This window comes from Crassostrea angulata, unplaced genomic scaffold (assembly GCF_025612915.1).
Source record: "Crassostrea angulata isolate pt1a10 unplaced genomic scaffold, ASM2561291v2 HiC_scaffold_1, whole genome shotgun sequence".
Taxonomy (NCBI): Eukaryota; Metazoa; Mollusca; class Bivalvia; order Ostreida; family Ostreidae; genus Magallana; species Magallana angulata.
The window spans coordinates 358,015-383,955 of record NW_026441566.1 but is presented as its reverse complement, the minus strand read 5'-3'; the positions used below and the strand labels follow the sequence as shown (position 1 = coordinate 383,955).

General features: G+C 35.8%; 2 protein-coding genes across 2 annotated transcripts; one reads left to right on the top strand and one right to left on the bottom strand.

Moving 5' to 3' along the window:
* The first annotated feature begins 33 nt into the window (after positions 1–33).
* On the top strand, positions 34–25,941 carry LOC128168494 (cell division cycle protein 23 homolog). The gene is made up of 14 exons (XM_052834700.1): positions 34–259; positions 1,611–1,683; positions 2,404–2,584; positions 3,747–3,846; positions 6,816–6,948; positions 8,471–8,648; positions 15,644–15,741; positions 15,826–15,907; positions 16,246–16,410; positions 21,540–21,648; positions 22,885–23,022; positions 23,878–23,956; positions 24,742–24,858; positions 25,292–25,941. The coding sequence occupies exons 1-14, from the start codon at positions 141–143 to the stop codon at positions 25,484–25,486; spliced, it is 1,767 nt and encodes a 588-aa protein (XP_052690660.1). The 5' UTR covers positions 34–140; the 3' UTR covers positions 25,487–25,941.
* Positions 8,656–13,595, bottom strand: LOC128168491 (uncharacterized). Its single transcript, XM_052834697.1, has one exon. It carries the CDS (start codon positions 11,154–11,156, stop codon positions 9,153–9,155), a length of 2,004 nt encoding a protein of 667 aa, XP_052690657.1. The 5' UTR covers positions 11,157–13,595; the 3' UTR covers positions 8,656–9,152.

Sequence of the window (25,941 nt, the reverse complement as noted above, 5' to 3'; positions counted from 1 at the left end):
GTTAAAACTTTATTTTACGAAATGGTAGGACTTTTCATATAAAATAATGAAACTTAATTTATTATAATACTCTTTTTCAAGTAATTACGAATAAACGTACGCACAAGATACCTTGCACCTGTTGCACCCAAGAGAGAGATATGGCGGATATTTCAAGTCTCTTTAAAACTTTCACACCCTCACTTTCTTCGATAAAAGCAGATCTTTTAAGAGCCAATCGTGAATGTTCGCAAAGGAAATTATTTCACAGTTCTAAATGGTTTGTATCTATCTGATTTCTTGATTTTATTCATGAATGACTTTATATTACAGTTGGAATTTCCTCTAAATTATTCACCATTGCTTTTAAATATTGTGTTGGGATCTCAAGACTGTTAAATGAAGAAAAAAAATAGTTGCATGCAAGGAAATTAATTGAATGTCAGTAAGTTCAGGATTACACTGCATTAGATACTGTGTATTATTGATTACCGTAAGGTCTTTTGTATAGTATAAAAGTACACACTTTTTCAACCAAAAAAAAACTTATACATCATTGTATCAAGCCATGGTCCAGAGTCTGCAAAGCTCTCTCCTACCTTTGGCTGCTTGAGCTGATAACGTGGCTGAAAATTCATGAATCATGTGTTACGTCACATTATAGAACGCTGTTGCCACACTAACAGTAAACAACATATTTCATGTAAACTGTGATTGGACGATCAAAGGTCTTATTAAAGATCAATATTTGACTATGCTATATAGCCACTAATTTTTAAAACTTAATCATTCATTAATAGTGATAATATTGAATTCAGTATCAAAAGTATAAACAACATCTATGTAAAGAAAACATGCCACTTTATTACTGTTTCAATATCAATTATAATATGTTATACAGTGCTACCGATGTGGCAAGTGCAGCAAGAATTACACATACCTTGCATCATTGTCAACTTACTGATATTTTGACAGTTATCAAGTAACAAAAATTTGAGAAAGAGAGGGAGAGAAAAGGGAGAGAATGAGAATTATATAATGTTTCCAAGTTTAAAAAAAATTCTTACAAAATACATACTAGACTTGATCTACCTAAAACTCTTCTTTACTATCGGAGAGAATCGATCAGTCTGTAAAATGTAATTTTGTGTTTAATTTGATCAAAAATGTAAACGATAAATACAAGTATTATTTTTCTTTTGTACCTTGTTTTTATCTGACTTATACTTCTTTTTTTCCAGGTTCATTGTTTTTGTGTGATTTGTTTATTTTTGCTTTCTAATGATATACCTTGTATCTGTGCCCCTGTTTGTAGCTGTTTGTAGGTGTGTTTAATTTCCCCATATTCAAATTTAAGGGTTTTACAATATGCAATATCCACATAGATTTTTTAAATGCTTATTTTTTCTCTTTATTCTTTTTTATTTACCGTAGTTCAAAATGAATTTTTTTTAATTCCCTCCCTACTTATACGCATGTACATGCATGCAAAAATAGCTTAAAGTATGGATCTTGCTTGTATATACCGGTATATAATCTATCAAAAAATAAAAAGCAAATCATCTGAGGCAGGTATTACAGTCTAAACTGAAATATGATTTAATGAATATGATATATTTTGTCTCGTGCAGGGCGGCTGAATTACTCTACTCCATTGAAGCACCGGTGGATTACAAACAAATCTTGACAGTGCAGGAGAGACCGGTATGAAAATCACAATTATAAAATAAAATTAACAGTTATGACTTCCTTGTTAATTAGCTGTAGGTCTGTAGCTCCCGGTCTGAAAAATAGGGATTGTAGATCTGGTTGTTTATCCAAATTGTTTTCAGCCTGGGAGCTACAGACTTGCAGCTTATTGTTTATGCAATAATGTACTTTGTTTTCTATGTGCAAAATTGTTCAGTGTTACACATGTTATATTTTTTGCAAAGTTATGTGTGTTTTTGTTTAGTTTTATTTTTATACTTTTGAATTGTCATCATCATCAACAGATTGTAGCAGAGACATTCAAAAAGATTCTATTTATATTATAAATGTATATATAGTTATATATATAAATTATAACTACAGTTGCATGATAATTTCTGCCTCATTTTGGGTTACCACAGTTGTGGTTAAAGGGAATTGCAGTTTTTAACTGGTCCCTGTCAATGAGGATGTATGGAGCAAACATTTATCTGGTCCCTGTCAATGAGGGTGTATGGAGCAAACATGTAACTGGTCCCTGTCAATGAGGATGTATGGAGCAAACATTTAACTGGTCCCTGTCAATGAAGATGTATGGAGCAAACATTTCCCTGCACACTTTTCACCAGATATATTTCAGACTTGATCAAATCTCTATATTGTTTGCATTCTTTATCATTTTGTCAAGATACATTTGATAAAATGGGATATTAATTGATGAATGATTTTTGTCAGGACTTTGTTGAGGAGTATGACAAGTTTTGCCTGGCTTCCAGTTTCTTTGATCTGAAGGAGTATGACAGGGCAGCCTTCTTTGTCCAAGACTGTAAGAACAAAAAAGCATACTTTCTTCACATGTATGGCAGGTACCTGGCTGATGAAAAGAGGAAACTGGACAATGCTCCGGATTCAATCGGTAAAGTTGTCAGTCAGTGGTTTTGTTAAGGTGGTTCTATACACCCACAGTTTATTCCAATTTTTTAATAGAAGACCACAAAACATATGCTTCTCAAATATTAAAATGATGATAGGGATACTATAGGTATTTTTAAAGAATTTTCAAATGTTTTTTCGTGTTTTTATAAAATAATTTTTAAAAGTTAACTATTAACAAATTGAGAGAATTTTTTTTGTCATATGATGGATATTTCCTTCGGACACCTAAAAATAAATATAATACTTCTTAACATTCAAAAATTTTATTATTGCAATTTTTTTAGTATTTCCCCAAAACATAATTTTTCACATTTTCTTACTCTGTTGACAAATCATCTAAAAAAGCTGCTTGATGTTATAAGAAAATGTATTTTAATAACTGTGACATAAAAAGTTTGATTAAAAATCATAGCAAATAAGCACAAAATATATTTTAAATTTTATTTGGTATGAAAGTTCCTCAGATAAGAGTTATCGTTCCTAAGTCCCAAGGCCCAAACATCTTGGGGACTTTTCATTTCATTTCATCTGTCAATATTAATGTGGATTAAAGTATATTATAATTAAAATAATTTCACCGGTTTAGAATTTTCTTTCACAGTATTCAACCCAAAAATATGTTTTAGAAAAGTTTGGAAAAGTTAAAAATATATATTATTGTCCTCAACGGGATTCGAACTCATGACCTACAGATCTGTAGTGAACCCACTAACCCACTGAGCTACGCTGTAAGGTATCAAAAATCGGAAAGAAACTATTTAAAAAATTATACTTGATTTTATTATTTTTACGATAAATAATATGACACAACATGAAGGTGTCACATTACTTGTAAGTAATGATTTTTCCAATAAACAAATTAAATCTAAGACTATTCATTTAACAAATTTTTCAAAAGAGCGGTCCCCATACAATTTGCCTCAGTTTAAATCAGCCAGTACCGGAATTGCATGCTTGCAGATTTACTTTTTTGCGTACTGCGTCATCAAAAAGTGGTGTATAGAGCCACCTTAACAGTCATAAATTGAAATGATAGATTTGCCTATGTTTCTGTGATTTTATTGAAATTAGCAGTTTTCTGTCAAAGCTGTATTTAAATGATACAGGTTATGAACATCAAATGAATGTTCCTTTCTTTCAAGGTCCTCCAGACAAATTAGAGAATGAACACTTTAAAACTCTGAAAACAGAGCTAGCCAAGAAGTATGCCATCAAGGAACTGGATGGATTCTGCATCTATCTGTAAGTTAGTAGCAGTTTATACTTGTAGGTAAAAGTATTAAAGGGGCATGGTCACTACTTTTGTCAAATTTCATTTTTCACTTTTTAAGGTAAGGTTTGCGGCTTGCATTTTTTTGGAATAGTACCAAAGTTATATACCATTTTGTTAAGTGTACTAAAGCCTTTTTTCTTATAAAATTCAAATGATTTTGCCAGACCCACTTTATAGCTACAAAAGGTCAAAGTTCATGATTTCAAACTGTCAGGTTGATGAAATGTAAATACTGGTAGTTTCATGAAAAATGTACATTTTATATGCAACAAATATGGGGGTTATTTATGCTGAAAATGTTTGAAAATAATGTTTCATATCATGATTGATTTTTCGTAATTTCCAATGAAGTATTTAAGGCCAAAAACAAAAAATATGTGTGTTTCCTATTTCATCAGATTTTTAAATAGACTAGGTAGGTCGGCTGTTTTTTTTTGTTTTTTTTTTTTAATGAGCTTTTAAGTTTTCCCCTTTCCTAGCATATGATTTTTCTATACAATAAGAAAATGTATTTTACAGGTGGAGCAATCATGGATAGTGACAACTGCTTTCTTAAATCTAAGGTTAATTTGGAATGTATACGAAGACTTTATTTTCCTGTAAATAGAAAATATAAATATGACAGCCACTATGAATTAACAAAGTATAATACTCATTACCACAAATATATTATATATTAGTAATTAGTTCTATTTTCCTGGTCAACTGACATAACAGTTAACATTAATATCGTAACTGTAAGTGTTGAATTCAGAAACAGAGGAAATTCTGGTTGATCAGACGAGAGCCTTAGAATTAAATCTTTTTAACAATCTTTTAAAAAAATGATAACATAATTAATGGTTTAAATTTCATTTGCAATTGAACTGCAACATTTCAAAATCACATTTATAATGTGAATGATTGTTGGGCCTATTCAAAGACTTACGATGTATGCAGTCTCCACACCCAGAAATAAAAAAAAAAACTTTGCCTCTGCTTTTTTCATGTACATCTTTATATCAATTCATAACATATCACTGCCCTAAGAAACTATTTATTGCATTGATAATTTAGCTAAAATAACCAAGGATAACTTTCATGCATGCTGTCAATCTGCACTTAGAAATCTTTAAAACGCTTTGATAAATGGTGTTTTCTATTGAATTGTTACAAGCGTTTTTTGAACTCTGATTTGTAAAGACTCTATTGTTTAAACCAATTACGGTTAGTAATCTGGATTTGGAATAAAAAGTGTTAGGGTCGGCGCACAAAAAATAGGGTCGGTCGGGAAACCGGAAACACACATATTTTTTTTTTTGGCCTAAGAAAAAAGTATGTGTTTTCATTTTTATTGCAGAATAACCTTCCAAGTCGAGAAATGTTTTGAAATGTAACAGTTGAGGCATTAGCCAAAGCTTTTATATTTCAAACAACCTTTTGAAACCGAGGAGGTTATCCTGCAACATTCACGAAAAAAAGAACTTTATTTCTATTCTACTAAAAGCCCAGTATTTCTACAGATTGTTTCTCTTATAGAGAGATGATCTAGGTCCGACATATTGACGACTGTTCCGCGTAACCCCAACAGTTTTGTTAATAATGTTTACATGTGTATCGATCAAAGGAATCACATGCAGACGACAGAATGTTTCTTTGGATTTTTAGTATTCTTCACTTATTTATAAAATATTTTTGAGTTATATTCCTAATATTTTAAGGGCAATTTGATATGATTATTACTACTACACGTTATATATCTTATGTAAAAACACTCAGTCAAAATGTGCTAGGGAGGTCCTAGGAACAGCTGCATTGATCCCTTAAAAATAAACATTTGAGGCAATACACATCATTTACGCTGGAATTAACACGTGAAATTGACATGGTTTTAAAACTTTTTACGGTTTGAAGTTGTACTTTCATGATCAGTTCGAGACAAATTGGTATTTCTGATTTGATAATTTACGAATGATGTTCATGGTATATTGGAGAATAATGTCCACGACATCTCTTTGATCATGGCAAAAACTGTACTAGAGTTAAAAAATAGAATTAAATGCAACCAAAATCTAAATTTTAGATTACTATTATGTAAACGAAAACATCTTATTTGAACCCTTTCCAAGTCCGCCAATTTCAGGAAAAACTTATCTTAGTATATGTGCAATCTGGTGTTTCTAAAACACTAATGAAAACCATATGTTGCGGACTTCATTTTTGTGTAAAATGATAAAATGCTTGTTTCTTGTTAAATTTTCAATGTAAACTACAAACTCTGTGAAATAAAAAAACTGAATTCAATTATAACATCATATAAATTTTTACATCGTATCTGAAATATTAAAAGGTAGTTGGTGTTACAACACAATGAAAATCTTTGAGTTATCTCCCTGTAACAATGCTTTAGTAATGCATTTCTAATGTTCAACCAAAATTTGAGTGTCAGTCATAGAGTTATAAGCGAGTGACAGAGATCATAATTCTTTGTTATGTACAGTTATAAGTAATGATGTGATGATGTAAGTTCTTTTTCAAGCTGATTTTTATATCTGCTGATTCATTTTGAACATAAACAAAGATTTCCTCTGTGTGTCACATTCATTTTAGATCGAAATCTGAAATTTTCTTTTCAGCATTAAGATGTAAACAATAACATAACCTGAGCTTTGTTTACATAACAATGAATTGTGGGCTCTTTATCTCACTTACAACTCAACAACTGACATTCATTTGTTGGTTACTTTTAGAAATCCCTAACTGAAGCATTGTAAACATTAAAAACAGGAAAATATTTTGACCAAAACCGTGACCATGCTCCTTTTAATTTGTAAGAAAGATCACTCGGTGACAGTTGTCTGAACGTAAGTCAATGTAAAGTAGCTATCAAAAAAAAATCTGAATTGAAAATTGAAAATGATGATTTTTTATTAATTCTGTATGTGATTTTATTTTGCAGGTACGGTGTGGTGTTGAAAAAGCTGGATTTACTGAAAGAAGCTATAGAAGTGTTTGTTGATGCAGTGAACTCTGAACCACTGCACTGGGGGGCGTGGTTAGAACTAGTGACCCTCATCAAAGACAAAGAGTCTGTGAGTTATCTCCCTTATATTGGTTAAAACTTGTGACACTCATCAAAAACAAGGAGTCAGTGAGTTATCTCCCTTATATTGGTAAGGACCAGTGACCCTCATCAAAGACAAGGAGTCAGTGAGTTATCTCCCTTATATTGGTTAGAACAAGTGACCCTCATCAAAGACAAGGAGTCAGTGAGTTATCTCCCTTATATTGGTTAGAACTTGTGACCCTAATCAAAGACAAGGAGTCTGTAACTTATCTCCCTTATATTGGTTAGAACAAGTGACACTCATCAAAGACAAGGAGTCTGTGAGTTATCTCCCTTATATTGGTTAAAACTAGTGACACTCATCAAAGACAAAGAGTCAGTGGGTTATCTCCCTTATATTGGTTAGAATTAGTGACACTCATCAAAGACAAGGAGTCTGTTACTTATCTCCCTTATATTGGTTAAAAGTTGTGACCCTCATCAAAGACAAGGAGTCAGTGAGTTATCTCCCTTATATTGGTTAGAACAAGTGACACTCATCAAAGACAAGGAGTCAGTGAGTTATCTCCCTTATATTGGTAAAAACTTGTGACCCTCATCAAAGACAAAGAGTCTGTGAGTTATCTCCCTTATATTGGTTAAAACTTGTGACCCTCATCAAAGACAAGGAGTCAGTGGGTTATCTCCCTTATATTGGTTAGAATTAGTGACACTCATCAAAGACAAGGAGTATGTTACTTATCTCCCTTATATTGGTTAAAACTTGTGACCCTCATCAAAGACAAGGAGTCAGTGGGTTATCTCCCTTATATTGGTTAGAATTAGTGACACTCATCAAAGACAAGGAGTCAGTGAGTTATCTCCCTTATATTGGTTAGAACTAGTGACCCTCATCAAAGACAAGTAGTCAGTGAGTTATCTCCCTTATATTGGTTAGAATTAGTGACACTCATCAAAGACAAGGAGTCAGTGAGTTATCTCCCTTATATTGGTTAGGACTAGTGACCCTCATCAAAGACAAGGAGTCTGTAAGTTATCTCCCTTATATTGGTTAGAACTAGCGACACTCATCAAAGACAAGGAGTCTGTAAGTTATCTCCCTTATATTGGTTAGAACTAGTGACACTCATCAAAGACAAGGAGTCAGTGAGTTATCTCCCTTATATTGGTTAAAACTAGCGACACTCATCAAAGACAAGGAGTCAGTAAGTTATCTCTCTTTTATTAATAAACTGATTTGATTAGATCTTAATTCCACACAGAAAATTATTTTTTACAATTATTTAACTAACTACAGTAAATTGATTTAAGCAATCTTTAATACATTGATACAATAACTGAATACATGTATAACAAACTGGTCTTATTAGATAAACCCCCATAAAACTGTCAGATGCCTTGATTCTTTTGTAGCTGATATGTTACCATCTCTTTCAACTACAGTAGTTTGATTTAAGCAATCTTAAACACAGTAATACATAAACTGAATACAATAAACTAAAAAAAAAATATCTACACAAATTTTAACTGCCTTGATACTGTTATAGCTGCTGGCACTTTCCCTCCCCAATCACTGGATGAAGCATTTCTTCCTGGGTCACATTTACCTGGAGCTGCAGTTGAATGAGGAGGGACTCAAGATTTACCAACACCTGATGGACAAAGGGTTCGTCAAGAGTTCCTACATTGTGTCACAGGTCGCCATGGCTTACAACAACATGAGAGGTAGGTCCTCTGGTGTACGAGGTGCTTTGATAGACATCGGTATTGGTCTTGATTTGTGTCAGGTGATTTAATAGACTTGGTATTGGTCTTGATTTGTGTCAGGTGATTTAATAGACTCAGTATTGGTCTTGATTTGTGCCAGGTGATTTGATTAGCTGAGAGGAGATATAGGCCTAGAGCATTATTATTTAATATATATTGTATCTCTAAATTGCAATCAAGGAGAGCACTTTGAGATTTCTAGTAACAAATTAGCAAATCTTTGATATTAAGATTATGAATTATCATGATAACTCCAACCCTGGCAGAAAAAAACTATCCTATTGTAACAATTTATGAATGAATGCAAAAAATGTGCATTTGTAAGGAGTGTACGTAATTTTGTAGGTATTTGATTTTTTTTCCTTATATATTACGGTAGAACTAATTTAAAAAGTTAGTGTAAATGTTGTTTTTGTTGATGACTTTTCAATATTGGTCTAATATTTCAAGATACTGGTTTATTTACTGGTGTGGTGTAGACTGAACCACATCATGTATTCTCCTCTGTGTACCAGTTTGTATGTTGATGTATGGAGACTGAGTGATCAGTGATTGTTGGTATGAGTATAGAGCAGCCTGGAGGTTCCCTGTGATCTGTTGACAGATCCCCAGGATCTCCCAGGAGATGTCTCTGAGTATATCAGGTACATACAGTCCCTGATCATGGTGGACTAGGACCTGTAGATCATCTAGAGCTGCTTGTGATAATGGTGTATCACTGTGTCTGTAACACAAGAACTCTAGGAAGTGTAACATTACAAACACTGGGATAATCAATATAGGCTCTCTGTTCTGTACAGAAGACTGTTGTTCTGGTATTAGTTCACTGATACAACAGATTCTGGTGTCAAGTGTGATATTCCATGCTACAGCCTGTCTCATCTTTGTAGACCAGGACTGTCCCCCTACAGCCTCAGTATACCTCTCTCTGTCTACAACATTTCTATACATGAGATATGGCTGTGCTAACTTGACCTTTGTCATCTCTATAACAGATAAAGCTTCCCTGTATCTGAATGTCATGTAATAATATATGGCAATGTACAACATGTCCGATACATAACTAAACTTGGCTGCTAATTTCAGCATGTGACAGGACAGTTTGTCTGCAACATACATCTGTTTGTTGACACCTGTGTGTATGTATTCGTTGTGTAATGTAAAGGATATACTCTGAAATATGAATCCTGTAAGTCTCTGTATTGTAAGAGCTTGATAGTGTGTCAGGGATGACTCTACCAACTGTTCTATTATGTGTATGTATTTGTTAGGGCTATTTGTCCAATTTGCACCAATGTAAGAGGTCTCATTAACAAGTTCTACATCATAATCAACTTCACTCCTCATTAATCTCTCATCTGTACAAATAAAAAGTCTAGGATTGTACAGGACATTAATGATGTAGGACCTGATAGAGGAACTCTGTAACAGACAGGCTAGACCTTTCTTGTACAGTTCATGTAACTGTAGGAACAATCTGTTTTGTGCTGGTCCATAGACCTTTGTCAAAAACAGGTTGTTTTGTGGGATGAAAAAGTTCGGACAAACTCCCTCAGACACCCATTTAAGTAGGAGTTTAAAGCAGACCCAGAAACCGGCCAGGAGATTTTGTGGACGCCAGTGAGGTAGTGTGTTTTGTTGAATGGCCCAGAAAACTGTTGTCTTCATGTGATAGGAACACAACAGTTTATTGGTTTCTTCTAACTGATGATTTATGACTTCCTTTAGGAAAAGTTTTAACAACCCATATGTTAAAAATTGACTGTGGTTCATTGAATACACAAGTTTATATTCTGCCACAGAAAAAGAAATTCTCCACGCTACGTTTTCATTTGGTCCTAATGGGTGTCCTATTGCTACAAAATGACACCCATTTCTGACAATATCATGAACAACTTCAGGATCAGGCCATGAGTGACATCTATCTATCCATGAGGAGGCAGACGGAGGCCAAAAGTCACAAACAAAACACCAGGCATGGTCATATTCTTCTCCTCCTAGTACACCACTACCACAGGGTCCATGGACAGTAGAATTAGGAAATACCAAAGAACAAGTTAACTGTCTCCATATAGAACTAGATATATAGACTCTGGCATTCATTCTGACACATGATAATTGGACTTCTCTATATCTTGATGGTGTCAGTAACTGAAGTAAAGTGAATCCTGGTGGACTCTCAGAACTGTCAGAGAGAATCAAGGTTGTATTGGCTGTGTTGTAATACTCAGACTGAGACATTTCCATGATCACTCGGTGGTCGTTTGTCCAGTACATAGTGTCCAGATCTGATCCCACCAGTCTGAACCCTTCTCTCCTACTTCCACTCATAATCCTTATGATCCCATCATTAGGTGCCACTTGTCTCTCCACCATCTCCCTGATGTCCTCTGTCTCCCTCCTGATAGCCACCTGTTTTGTGGTCCCCACTATCTCACACAGTCCCACAAACACGGACTCTGACATGTTCTGGAGTCCCTCATATCTATATTATTGTTATTTTTTGAAATATATACTTCTATCATTTTTATTCTTAATCAATTATTCCATTAACAAAATTGAAAACATTATTATAGTTTATATAATAATAAAAAGAGGATACTGATGAATGTATGATGTACTTACGTTTCGTGAGGAAAGGACTCCATATTAATTATAAGGAAGTCAAACAACTGTGGAAATATTTTTTTCTTTTTTTAAGTGCTGGGGTTTTTTTTGGAGGGGGGGGGTGTACTTTCATTTTGTGTCATTTTCCTCTTAAGTCTTATATCTTAAAGATCAATAATTTTTATAAACATGGTCCTCAAGTATAAACTCTTTAAAATACTGTGTGTTTGCCTGGTTTAAAGTTTAATTACATAGATGGGAATATTTTTTGTACAAACTTCTGGGGAAAAAAGCAGACAGAAAAAAAATTTGCTAGCAAGTACATTTTTAAAAAAAAAATTACGATTAAAACGGATTGAAAATATTTTTAGTCAGGTACTTTTTTGCACACAGGCAATTAAGTTATTTTTACTGTGCAAATTTTTGAATTGATTGATCAATGCAGTCATAATATTTGTACTGAAAAAGAAATAATATCAACAGAAAAAGATTAATTTATGCCATGGAAAGAACTAAGTTTTATTCGTTTAGAATGTAATTAATTTGGATGTTTACCCTTTATAATTTTTTTTCTGTATGATATGATTGTGACAGCCATTTTCTGTAAAATTGACCAGGAGGAAAACTCCCATTAAAAGTAAATATTAATAGTATATTTATAGAGTTTAAAGATATTCAATGTACAACACAATTTAGACATTTTTAGCTCACCGAGACGAAGTCAAGGAGAGCTTATGCTATACCCTCGGCGTCGGCGTCGGCGGTGGCGTCGGCGTCGGTGTCCGGACCTGGTTAAAGTTTTTGTTGCAGGTCCTGTATCTAAGCTATTACTTGTCTTGTCTTCACCAAACTTGCATGGATGATGCATCTGGACCTACTTATGGACTTGAAAGACTTGGATGCTGAATCTGGGTCCTAAATTTCAGATGCTGGAGGAGGTTAAGGTTGTTGGACCAGGTTAAAGTTTTTGTTGCAGGTGCCCTTTGATAGCAATATCTTAGTTACTGCTGGTCCGTACTTCACCAAACTTGCATGGATGGTGTGTCTTATGATACTGATGCACCAGACAGGTTTGAGTGCTGAATCTGAGCTATAGGTTTCGGATGCTGGAGGAGGTTAAGGTTTTTGGAGCAGGTTAAAGTTTTTGTTGCAGGTGCCCATTGATAGCAATATCTAAGTTACTACTGGTCCTAACTTAACCAAACTTGTATGGATGATGCGTCTTATGATACTGATGCACTGACAAGCTTGAATGCTGAATATGAGCAATAGGTTTCGGATGCTGGAAGAGGTTAAGGTTTTTAGAGCTGGTTAAAGTTTTTGTTGCCGGTGCCCTCTGATGATTATATCTTAGTTACTACTGGTCCTTACTTCACCAAACTTGTATGGATGGTGCATCTTATGATACTGATGCACCTGATAAGCTTGAATGCTGAATCTGAGCAATAGGATTTGGATGCTGGAGGAGGTTAAGGTTTTAAGAGCTGGTTAAATAAAGTTTTTGAAACAGGTGCCCTCTGATGATGATATCTTAGTTATTACTTGTCCTTACTTCACCAGACTTCCATGGATGGTGTGTCTTTTGATGGTGATGCACCTGACAGGCTTGAATGCTGAGTGTGAGCCATAGGTTTCGGATGCTGGATAAAGTTAAGTTTTTTGGAACAGGTCACATGTTTAATAGATGATAGTACTATTTCAAACTTGCATAGTTGATTTAACTGTAATATGAATGAATCGCAGAGGTAGCTTCAGATGCAGAGCTTGATCTCCATTATCAAGGATGCTAAAAAATTAATCTCAGTTATTACAGGTCCTAACCTCACCAAACTTGAATGGATAGTGTGTTTTATGATACAGATGCACCTGACAGGCATGGATGCTGAATCTGAGCCATAGGTTGCGGATGCTGGAGGAAGTAAAGGTTTTAATTGCTAGTGCCCTCTGATGAAGTTATCTTAGTTATTACTGGTCCAAACTTCACCAAACTTGCATGGATGATGCGTCTTATGATACCAATGCACCTGATGGGCTTGAATGCTGAATCTGAGTCATAGGTTTCGGATGCTGGATGAGGTTTAGTTTTTTGGAACAGGTCACATGTTTTATAGATGAAAGCTTGCATAGTTGATTTAACTTTATTATAAATTAAACGCAGAGGTTGCTTCAGATGCAGAGCCTGATCTCCATTATCAAGGATGCTAAAGAAATCTCCTACCTCACTCAAACCAGATCGATAGATAGATGTGTTTGTTGATAAATGATATAACATGATTCCTATTATATAGTATTGTATGATATGAAACAATATTGTTTGATATGATACAATATGATATCATATGTTATATTATAAAAAGTTATACGATACGATATGATATTGTATTATTTTTTTTGATATTTTATGATATGATATTGTATCATGATATTGTTATGTATAGTATTGTATATTATGATACAATATTGTATAATATTATATTGTATTTTTAATTGATTATTTTATCAAATGATACAATTACATAAGATATTGCAAAATATTATATTGTATCCTATAATACAATATTGTATATTCTATAATATTGTATCATACAATATTTATAATATGATATTGCATGGTTTCAGTAATATAGAATTATATCACATGAAATTGTATTATATGGTATTGTAATATTATATTATATTTTATCATACGATATTGTATGATATGATATTGGTTTATATGATATATTATCATATCACATGAAATTGTATTATATGATATTGTAATATATATTATTGTGTCATATGATACAATATGTATCATATAATAATGTATTTTATAATATTTTACTTTATCACATGATATCGTATCATTTGATTAGATACAATGTTGGAATCAAATTATATTGTATTATATGATATAATATCATATAATGTATCAAATATGTTTCAGTGTCATTCAATACAATATCATACTATATTATTCAATAGAATATCATGTTTCAATGTTATGATGTATTATGTAATATGATATTGTAATATAATAGTATATTGTATTATATTTTATGATATTGTATTATGTGATCAAATACAATAAGGTATAACACAATACAATGTCATATCATACGTTACAATATCATATCTCATTATTGTTTATTACGGTATTTTATTGTATTATATGATATATATTATAAATATGACATGATGCAATATTTAATTTTATATCATTGAATTGATAAACATATGAACATATGATTACCATAAAAAAATTTATCAGATGATATACAATATTTTGTCAAAACAGAATCCATGAATATCCAAGATCATAAAGTATGATTTTCATATAAAATGATAAAGGTGGTCTTATGAAGGTGATGTCTCATAAGGGTGATGCTCCGTCTCGGTGAGCTTAGTAATCTATGATTACCTATGTTTGTATTGTGCAATAACAATACAATGTAGTTAATTTAGTGAAGGTAGTGAGCTATTTTAGCATCACAAAATTATACTCTGTCCAGAGTTTTTGCTTCCACCACTTTTCGCTTGATATTTCGATAATAATAAATACCTTTGTGCCCAAACTACATTCATCCACTAATATCAAAAATGTCCAGATTATCTGTTTTGAAACGCCCCCTCTACCACTTCAGGTTTCAATACACATTCCAAAATAGAAAGTCTACGGAGATTTTGCATTGCATCTGCCATTTATAAGCCCGGATGATAACGTTTAAAAATTGCGCGAGGTGTCCCAAGTACTTCGAATCCGCTGGTTTATTATCCCCTCGCACAACAAAAAGATGTAAACATTTCCCATTTTAAATCTCCATAAGAATTTTGTTTTTGTTCCTAAAAACTTTTATGAGTAAAATTGAATAATTTGTCAATGAAGATATCATGAATATTTACCTTTTCATCAATTTCAACTGTACTTCTTTCACAGGTAATTGTATTTTTATTAAAAATCATCAAAAAATGATGGAAGCAATAACTTGGGACAGACTTCAATTAATTTCCATCAAGTCAGCGATATTGCTCCAAAAGTTATTCCCCTTGGACTCAATTTCAAAAATTTCAACTATTTGCAGATTCCATTCATTTTCTTCAATAAAATCTTTAAGGGAGGGAGGCATAAGTGTTTCACAAACATCTCTTTTAATCAGTACGCTTTCCTTCAAGTCTGCAATATTGCTCCTGGGCCTCACGTAAGGGGTTGGTTAGGATGGAAGAAGGAATAACTTGAGAAGTCCTTTGTGTATTTCTAATTAGTTGTTAACAAATTTAAGTGGATATTAAACAATGCATTTTCAAATATACCTGTAATAATTACCTGTAGTGTTTTATGTATTTTCACCTTTGTTTGTTGACAGAGGTAGATATGGCAGTCAACGCCTTCACTGAGCTGACAGAGATGGACCCCTACAGACTGGAGAATATGGACTACTTCTCCAATACTCTCTACATCAAGGTCAGAAGATGCCAAGTCTTGTCCATCAGATTAACCCTTTTTGATTATCAAGTGTTGAAGATCTTTGTAATTTTTTTTTTCTAGGAAATGCGGGCTGATTTAGCTCACCTGGCTCACAGGTGTTGTGACATTGACAAATACAGAGAGGAGACCTGTGTAGTTATAGGTAAAGCCTGCTACATGAGCATTCAATGTTATTTAAAGAGATTGGTTATATTCAAGGACTCATTTTAAGATATTTTATTTGAACATAAGTGTCAGTTTTCACATTATGATAGATTCTAAAGCCATTGCTCGGTGGCATATGACTATGAGAGTTATTTAGAGTTATGAAGTACCTAGACCCATTCTGTCTAAAATATAAATAGGAACATGCATATCTGCATCTTAAAATATGAAGCAATGATGTCTTCTTACTTTTAGAATCTGCCCTCGGGGATTAGCTATATACTGCTTAGCTGTCAGCTCTTGGCATTTTTTTATGAAAGGAGTTTTCTATATCAGGTAATTACTACTCTCTACGGCAGCAGCATGAGAAGGCAGTGCTGTATTTCCAGAGAGCCCTGAAGCTGAACCCCCAGTACCTGTCCGCCTGGACTCTGATGGGGCACGAGTTCATGGAGCTGAAGAATACGACAGCCGCCATTCAAGCCTACAGACAAGCTATAGGTTAGTGAGGCCTTAAGACAGGCTATAGGTTAGTGAGGTCTACAGACAGGCTATGGGTTAGTGAGGTGTACAGACAGGCTATAGGTTAGTGAGGTCTACAGAGAGGCTATGGGTTAGTGAGGTCTACAGACAGGCTATAGGTTAGTGAGGTCTACAGACAGGCTATGGGTAAGTGAGGTCTACAGACAGGCTATAGGTTAGTGAGGTCTACAGACAGGCTATGGGTAAGTGAGGTCTACAGACAGGCTATAGGTGAGTGAGGTCTACAGACAGGCATGGGTTAGTTAGGTTTACAGACAGGCTATAGGTTAGTGAGGTCTACAGACAGGCTATAGGTGAGTGAGGTCTACAGACAGGCTATGGGTAAGTGAGGTCTACAGACAGGCTATAGGTGAGTGAGGTCTACAGACAGGCTATAGGTGAGTGAGGTCTACAGACAGGCTATAGGTTAGTGAAGTCTACAGACAGGCTATAGGTTAGTGAAGTATACAAACAGGCTATGGGTTAGTGAGGTCTACAGACAGGCTATAGGTTATTGAGGCCTACAGACAGGCTATAGGTTAGTTAGGTGTACAGACAGGCTATGGGTTAGTTAGGTCAAAAGACAGGCTATAAGTTAGTGATGTCTACAGACAGGCTATGGGTTAGTGAGGTCTACAGACAGGCTATTGGTTAGTGAGGTCTACACACAAGCTATTGGTTAGTGAGGTCCTCAGACAGGCTATAGGTTAGTGAGGTCTACAGACAGGCTATAGGTTAGTGAAGTCTACAGACAGGCTATTGGTTAGTGAGGTCTACAGACAAGCTATAGGTTAGTGAGGACTACAGACAGGCTATAGGTTAGTGAGGTCTACAGACAGGCTATAGGTTAGTGGATCTACAGACAGGCTATAGGTAAGTGAGGTCTACAGACAGGCTATAGGTGAGTGAGGTCTACAGACAGGCTATATGTTAGTGAAGTATACAGACAGGCTATGGGTTAGTGAGGTCTACACACAGGCTATAGGTTAGTGAAATCTACAGACAGGCTATAGGTTAGTGAGGTCTACAGACAGGCTTGGGTTAGTGAGGTCTACAGACAAGCTATAGGTTAGTGAAGTATACAGAAAGGCTATTGGTTAGTGAGGCCTACAGACAGGCAATAGGTTAGTGAAGTCTACAGACAGGCCATAGGTTAATGAGGTCTACAGACGGGCTATGGGTTAGTGAGGTCTACAGACAGGCTATAGGTTAGTGAGGTCTACAGACAGGCTATAGGTTAGTGAGGTTTACAGACAGGCTATAGGTTAGTGAGGTCTACAGACAGGCTATAGGTGAGTGAGGTCTACAGACAGGCTATAGGTTAGTGAAGTCTACAGACAGGCTATAGGTTAGTGAAGTATACAGACAGGCTATGGGTTAGTGAGGTCTACAGACAGGCTATAGGTTAGTGAGGCCTACAGACAGGCTATAGGTTAGTTAGGTGAACAGACAGGCTATGGGTTAGTGAGGTCTACAGACAGGCTATGGGTTAGTTTGGTCTACAGACAGGCTATAAGTTAGTGAGGTATACAGACAGGCTATGGGTTAGTGAGGTCTACACACAGGCTATTGGTTAGTGAGGTCCTCAGACAGGCTATAGGTTAGTGAGGTCTACAGACAGGCTATAGGTTAGTGAAGTCTACAGACAGGTTATTGGTTAGTGAGGTCTACAGACCGGCTATTGGTTAGTGAGGTCTACAGACAGGCTATAGGTTAGTGAGGTCTACAGACAGGCTATAGGTTAGTGAGGTCTACAGACAGGCTATAGGTAAGTGAGGTCTACAGACAGGCTATAGGTGAGTGAGGTCTACACACAGGCTATAGGTTAGTGAAGTATACAGACAGGCTATGGGTTATTGAGGTCTACAGACAGGCTATAGGTTAGTGAAATCTACAGACAGGCTATAGGTTAGTGAGGTCTACAGACAGGCTTGGGTTAGTGAGGTCTACAGACAAGCTATAGGTTATTGAGGTCTACAAACAGGCTACAGGTTAGTGAGGTCTACAGACAGGCTATAGGTTAGTGAGGTCTACAGACAGACTATAGGTTAGTGAAGTCTACAGACAGGCTATTGGTTAGTGAGGTCTACAGACAAGCTATAGGTTAGTGAGGACTACAGACAGGCTATAGGTTAGTGAGGTCTACAGACAGGCTATAGGTTAGTGGATCTACAGACAGGCTATAGGTAAGTGAGGTCTACAGACAGGCTATAGGTGAGTGAGGTCTACAGACAGGCTATATGTTAGTGAAGTATACAGACAGGCTATGGGTTAGTGAGGTCTACACACAGGCTATAGGTTAGTGAAATCTACAGACAGGCTATAGGTTAGTGAGGTCTACAGACAGGCTTGGGTTAGTGAGGTCTACAGACAAGCTATAGGTTAGTGAAGTATACAGAAAGGCTATTGGTTAGTGAGGCCTACAGACAGGCAATAGGTTAGTGAAGTCTACAGACAGGCCATAGGTTAATGAGGTCTACAGACGGGCTATGGGTTAGTGAGGTCTACAGACAGGCTATAGGTTAGTGAGGTCTACAGACAGGCTATATGTTAGTGAGGTTTACAGACAGGCTATAGGTTAGTGAGGTCTACAGACAGGCTATAGGTGAGTGAGGTCTACAGACAGGCTATAGGTTAGTGAAGTCTACAGACAGGCTATAGGTTAGTGAAGTATACAGACAGGCTATGGGTTAGTGAGGTCTACAGACAGGCTATAGGTTAGTGAGGCCTACAGACAGGCTATAGGTTAGTTAGGTGAACAGACAGGCTATGGGTTAGTGAGGTCTACAGACAGGCTATGGGTTAGTTTGGTCTACAGACAGGCTATAAGTTAGTGAGGTCTACAGACAGGCTATGGGTTAGTGAGGACTACACACAGGCTATTGGTTAGTGAGGTCCTCAGACAGGCTATAGGTTAGTGAGGTCTACAGACAGGCTATAGGTTAGTGAAGTCTACAGACAGGTTATTGGTTAGTGAGGTCTACAGACAGGCTATTGGTTAGTGAGGTCTACAGACAGGCTATAGGTTAGTGAGGTCTACAGACAGGCTATAGGTTAGTGAGGTCTACAGACAGGCTATAGGTAAGTGAGGTCTACAGACAGGCTATAGGTGAGTGAGGTCTACACACAGGCTATAGGTTAGTGAAGTATACAGACAGGCTATGGGTTATTGAGGTCTACAGACAGGCTATAGGTTAGTGAAATCTACAGACAGGCTATAGGTTAGTGAGGTCTACAGACAGGCTTGGGTTAGTGAGGTCTACAGACAAGCTATAGGTTATTGAGGTCTACAAACAGGCTACAGGTTAGTGAGGTCTACACACAGGCTATAGGTTAGTGAGGTCTACAGACAGGCTATAGGTTAGTGAAGTCTACAGACAGGCTATTGGTTAGTGAGGTCTACAGACAAGCTATAGGTTAGTGAGGACTACAGACAGGCTATAGGTTAGTGAGGTCTACAGACAGGCTATAGGTTAGTGGATATACAGACAGGCTATAGGTAAGTGAGGTCTACTGACAGGCTATAGGTGAGTGAGGTCTACAGACAGGCTATATGTTAGTGAAGTATACAGACAGGCTATGGGTTAGTGAGGTCTACACACAGGCTATAGGTTAGTGAAATCTACAGACAGGCTATAGGTTAGTGAGGTCTACAGACAGGCTTGGGTTAGTGAGGTCTACAGACAGGCTATAGGTTAGTGAAGTATACAGAAAGGCTATTGGTTAGTGAGGCCTACAGACAGGCAATAGGTTAGTGAAGTCTACAGACAGGCTATAGGTTAATGAGGTCTACAGACGGGCTATGGGTTAGTGAGGTCTACAGACAGGCTATAGGTTAGTGAGGTCTACAGACAGGCTATAGGTTAGTGAGGTCTACAGACAGGCTATAGGTGAGTGAGGTCTACAGACAGGCTATAGGTTAGTGAAGTCTACAGACAGGCTATAGGTTAGTGAAGTATACAGACAGGCTATGGGTTAGTGAGGTCTACAGACAGGCTTTAGGTTAGTGAGGCCTACAGACAGGCTATAGGTTAGTTAGGTGAACAGACAGGCTATGGGTTAGTGAGGTCTACAGACAGGCTATGGGTTAGTTTGGTCTACAGACAGGCTATAAGTTAGTGAGGTCTACAGACAGGCTATGGGTTAGTGAGGTCTACACACAGGCTATTGGTTAGTGAGGTCCTCAGACAGGCTATAGGTTAGTGAGGTCTACAGACAGGCTATAGGTTAGTGAAGTGTACAGACAGGTTATTGGTTAGTGAGGTCTACAGACAGGCTATTGGTTAGTGAGGTCTACAGACAAGCTATAGGTTAGTGAGGTCTACAGACAGGCTATAGGTTAGTGAGGTCTACAGACAGGCTATAGGTAAGTGAGGTCTACAGACAGGCTATAGGTGAGTGAGGTCTACACACAGGCTATAGGTTAGTGAAGTATACAGACAGGCTATGGGTTATTGAGGTCTACAGACAGGCTATAGGTTAGTGAAATCTACAGACAGGCTATAGGTTAGTGAGGTCTACAGACAGGCTTGGGTTAGTGAGGTCTACAGACAAGCTTTAGGTTATTGAGGTCTACAAACAGGCTACAGGTTAGTGAGGTCTACAGACAGGCTATAGGTAAGTGAAGTCTCGTACAGGCTATAGGTTAGTGAAGTATACAGATAGGCTATTGGTTAGTGAGATCTACAGACAGGCTATCGGTTAGTGAGGTGTACAGACAGGCTATAGGTTAGTGAGGTCTCTGGACTTGTTATAGGTTAGGTAGGCCTACAGACAGGCTATAGGTTAGTGAGGTCTTCAGACATACTTTTAGGTAAGTAACATGCCTACTGACAGGATAAATGTTAATGAGGTTTACAAACAGGCTTTAAGTTTGTTTACGATTTTTAGGTAATAGGATAGGAAGGATAAGTTATCAGATAGATAGACAATAGGGATGAATTGGTTTTCAATCAGGCAAGTTGCAATCTTAATTTAAAAACTCAATGCAATAGGCAACACTCATATTTCTTTTTTGGCCTCTCATTAGAGTAATGAGAGCATTAGATAGAAAAAATCAATCCTAAAGCACGGATTTAGGCTACCACTATACATATACTTTTTTTCAGAAATCAACATACGAGATTACCGAGCCTGGTATGGTCTGGGACAGACGTATGAGATCCTTAAAATGCCATTCTATTGTTTATATTACTACAGACAGGCCCAGAAATTAAGGTAGTTGTTTAAATCTTATGATGTTGTTCTATTGTTTGTATTACTACAGACAGGCCGAGAAATTAAGGTAGATGTTTAAATCTTATGATGCTGTTCTATTGTTTGTATAACTACAGACAGGCCAAAAAGTTAAGGTTACCATAGATACTTGATTCTAAAAATGTAGATCTGATATATATTATTGTAACCGAATATATTTCCACAAGTAAGGAGGCTTGATAGTTAAAAAACACATTTACCTTAAAATTTCAATTATTTAGATAAAAAATATAAATATTTTGGTTTTGAAATCAGGGCATTATGTTATTGCAGAGCTTTTAGTCTTAAGGATATCAATAAAGTCAAAATGGTTGATGTAAAGAACTATATATGATAAGAGTTAAATTTGGCCCCCATAATTCACCATTTTTTAAAGTGTTTCGGGTACAATAAAATGTTATGTTATAATTTAGAAGAGTTGATATGAAATATATTTTTTACATATTTGTTTGATTTATTTGCACTCACTTGCAGTATATGACGTCAGAAGTGACGCTATTTCTATAATTCAATCAAAATTAGTCGAAAACTGACATGTTTCTTATCTTTTTACGAATGGGAAATATAGAGCGCATGCTTGAACCAGGACAAATCTTTTGTCACTTGGCTAGATACATCTCTGATTAAAATATTTTGTTGGTTCAAGCATGCGCTCTATGTTTCCGGAAATGAAAAACTGCTCGAAAACAAGCTTTTTTATGCTAAAATGCAAAAATGGCGGGAAAAGGTTGTCTTTACAATGCCGTATTTCTAAATTGTGGGCACTTGAATCAAAATGAACATTAAGTTTAAACATCACATATATATCTGTACAAAGAAAACAAAGAATTACAGTAAGATAATTATATTCCTTTTAGGGGCCATTTTAGGCCCATACCATATATAGTCCTTTGGACTCAAAGTCTTGGAGCAATAAAATACTGTATGAATTATTTTGACATGTAAAAGACATCTTTTAAAACATCTTAAGTTTTTGTTCTACAACATACAACATACTTCAAATATACAGATTAAGTTAATTGTAATTTTCAAATTCAATTTTATTCTGACAAAAATAAGTGATCAAAATCACTTAAGGTCTTGCACTTCTTACAGTTCTTGCAGTTCTTACACATCTCCAGTTCTAAAGCAGTAGTACGTGGATTTTATTATGATTGTTAAGACCTCATTCCCTCGTTTTCTGATTGGTTTTCTTAGGCCAAACGACTCAAGAATGGCCATGGCACTTGGGGAATCTTATGAGAAACTAGAACGACTGCAGGAGGCCAAGAAATGCTTCTGGAAGGCTCATGTAGTGGGAGATATGGAAGGAATGGCCCTGATTAAACTCGCAAAGTAAGACACAAGGTCTATTTAGAATTGGTTTTAATATGTTAAGGGTCTATTAAGATAATGTACAGTGTCTAGTTATCTGTTATGTGAGGTTTTATTGACACATTATAATGTACATTTACTGTCTGTTTCAGCTTACATAAAGTCTATTGACGCAGTAAATGTACAGTTACTGTTTGTTTCAGGTTACACCAGGTCTATTGACACAGTATAATGTACAGTAACTATCTGTTTCAGGTTACACCAGGTCTATTGACACAGTATAATGTACAGTAACTATCTGTTTCAGGTTACACCAGGTCTATTGACACAGTATAATGTACAGTAACTATCTGTTTCAGGTTACACCAGGTCTATTGACACAGTATAATGTACAGTAACTATCTGTTTCAGGTTACACCAGGTCTATTGACACAGTATAATGTACAGTAACTATCTGTTTCAGGTTACACCAGGTCTATTGACACAGTATAATGTACAGTAACTATCTGTTTCAGGTTACACCAGGTCTATTGACACAGTATAATGTACAGTAACTATCTGTTTCAGGTTACACCAGGTCTATTGACACAGTATAATGTACAGTAACTATCTGTTTCAGGTTACACCAGGTCTGTTGACGCAGTAAATGTACAGTTACTGTTTGTTTCAGGTTACACCAGGTCTATTGACACAGTATAATGTACAGTAACTATCTGTTTCAGGTTACACCAGGTCTATTGACACAGTATAGTGTACAGTAACTATCTGTTTGAGGTTACACAAGGTTTATAGACACAGCATAGTGTACAGTAACTTTCCTTTTGGTTATATAAATTCTATTGACACAGTATAACATACAGTAATTTTCTGTTTCAGGTTACATGAGCGCCTAAATGAGGAGGACCAAGCAGCCTCGGCATACACCGAGTACATCAACGAGGCCAACAGAATGGGGGTCAGTAGATCACAGCAAGATCAAAGGTCACATTTGTGTGAAGTGTTTGTGATGTTGACCTACATTTTGTACAGTTAGATTTGTTCAAACTGTGTTCCTAACAGAGACTGATATTTTGCCACATTATCATTTGAGTATGTTCATGATCCTAAAAGCAGCATTAAATGAATATTCAAATACTAAAAACAGCATTAAATGAATATTTGACATGTTTTTTACAAAGTTGAAAAAGTAACATAAATAAAGACTTAACATTCAGAAAAACACATCTGGCATGTTTACTTTGCCTAGAAGGTTACATAAAATTAACACACACACACACACACACACACACACACACACACACACACACATATATATATATATATATAAAACACATATAGAGATATGAGGTTATATAGATCTGACATATTACACGAAACTGGAATGGTATATATATATATCTCTTACATCGTATGTAGGTCTGACATATTATATGATCTGTTTTAAAGGTATAACATGTTATTTATATGGTTCTGATAATTGAAATACAGATCTATCATGTTAAAAATAAATATGAGTTCTATAGATCTTATATGTTATATAGGTATGTTAGATAGGGTTATTATATAGATCTGTTATATAGACACACTGTTAATTTACAGACCTTTAATGCTGAGTATGAGCATCAAGTTTACAAGTACTTAACTACTATATACTGTAGATAGGACATGTTATATAGACATGTTATATAATTATGCATGTTACATAGATATGTTGTATATAGACCCACTGATTTTTTACAGACGTTCAGTGCAGAGGATCAGAGTCAAGCCTACAAGTACCTGGCTAACTATCACCTGTTGAGGAACAACCTAGATGATGCTTACGCTGCCGCCCAGAAGTGTACAGAGTTCCCCGAGGTTAGAGTCCGAGTTTGTCTCATTACACCGCATCATTGGAAATTCTCATTGATTTTAATTCTGTCTAATTACATCTTATTCATTTGATAATCCCAAAACACTTTCATATCGAATTATCTAGACATTCCTAATCAACATCCTCCAGTTCTTATTTTTTCTCTAGATACTTTAGTATTCTGTAATGCTATAATATACAGTGTTATTTATGCTATCGATATTTACTTATCCAATTGACCAAAGTGAAGATTAGGCTCTCTTTTGACATAAATTTACAATTAGATGAATTTAGTGAATGAATGAATACAAAGAGAGAAGATTACCCTGTTTTATAGTAGCAGTTTGTACTAGTCTAGTAAAAGTATATCTTCCCAATTGTTCCATTATACTAATATATTGATATTTGTAATTTACACTATTACATGTGTATTTACAGAGGAGAGAGGAGGCCAAGGGAATCCTTAAAGATATCCAGAACAGGCGGGCCAGGAGTGAGGGGGCGTACCCTCACCCCGTCAGGATGGATGACAGCCTGGGCTCCATCTGTCCCGACCCCCTCAACATCAGCACCAGGACCCCCTCCGTGTGTCTCTCCCCCGTCAATCTCAAGTTTGATATCGGCGACGACTGACCAGGAACTATTTTACAGTGTGTTCATAGACTGACTGACAACAAGCTTTTTGCCATTGTGATGAATTGGTCATCTATTGTGTTTGTGTAGTCCTGATAAGATTCAGTTGGGTTACCTAGCTCACATGATGGTTCATTGTAATCAACCAGACAAGAACTGTGCAATCTTCTCACAGCATGTACTGACCCTGTAGTTTATTATGACACCAGAGGTCTGTTCAGCATAGTTAACACTGTAACTATTGTGTTATAGAAAGAGGGAAATACGGGGAGTTCCTGCTGTGCTAACCTGGCCTCAGTTGTGATTTGATTTATAAGTTGTTTCAATAAAATGGTTGAATGTTTCGATAAAACAGCCCATTCTTGTCACAGATGGTTATTGACTTCATGGAATCTTACAGTATCAACTAATAAATGCTATGTGGTCCTTATTGTTGTATAAATTTTTCTCTCGAC

Bases quoted from the DNA above. Each gene is read 5' to 3' on its own strand.
- LOC128168494 (XM_052834700.1), top strand. From the start codon at position 141: ATGGCGGATATTTCAAGTCTCTTTAAAACTTTCACACCCTCACTTTCT. The intron at 3,847-6,815 runs GTAAGTTAGTAG...TTTATTTTGCAG, and splicing joins GATGGATTCTGCATCTATCT to GTACGGTGTGGTGTTGAAAA. The intron at 15,742-15,825 runs GTCAGAAGATGC...TTTTTTTTCTAG, and splicing joins CCAATACTCTCTACATCAAG to GAAATGCGGGCTGATTTAGC.
- LOC128168491 (XM_052834697.1), bottom strand. From the start codon at position 11,156: ATGTCAGAGTCCGTGTTTGTGGGACTGTGTGAGATAGTGGGGACCACA.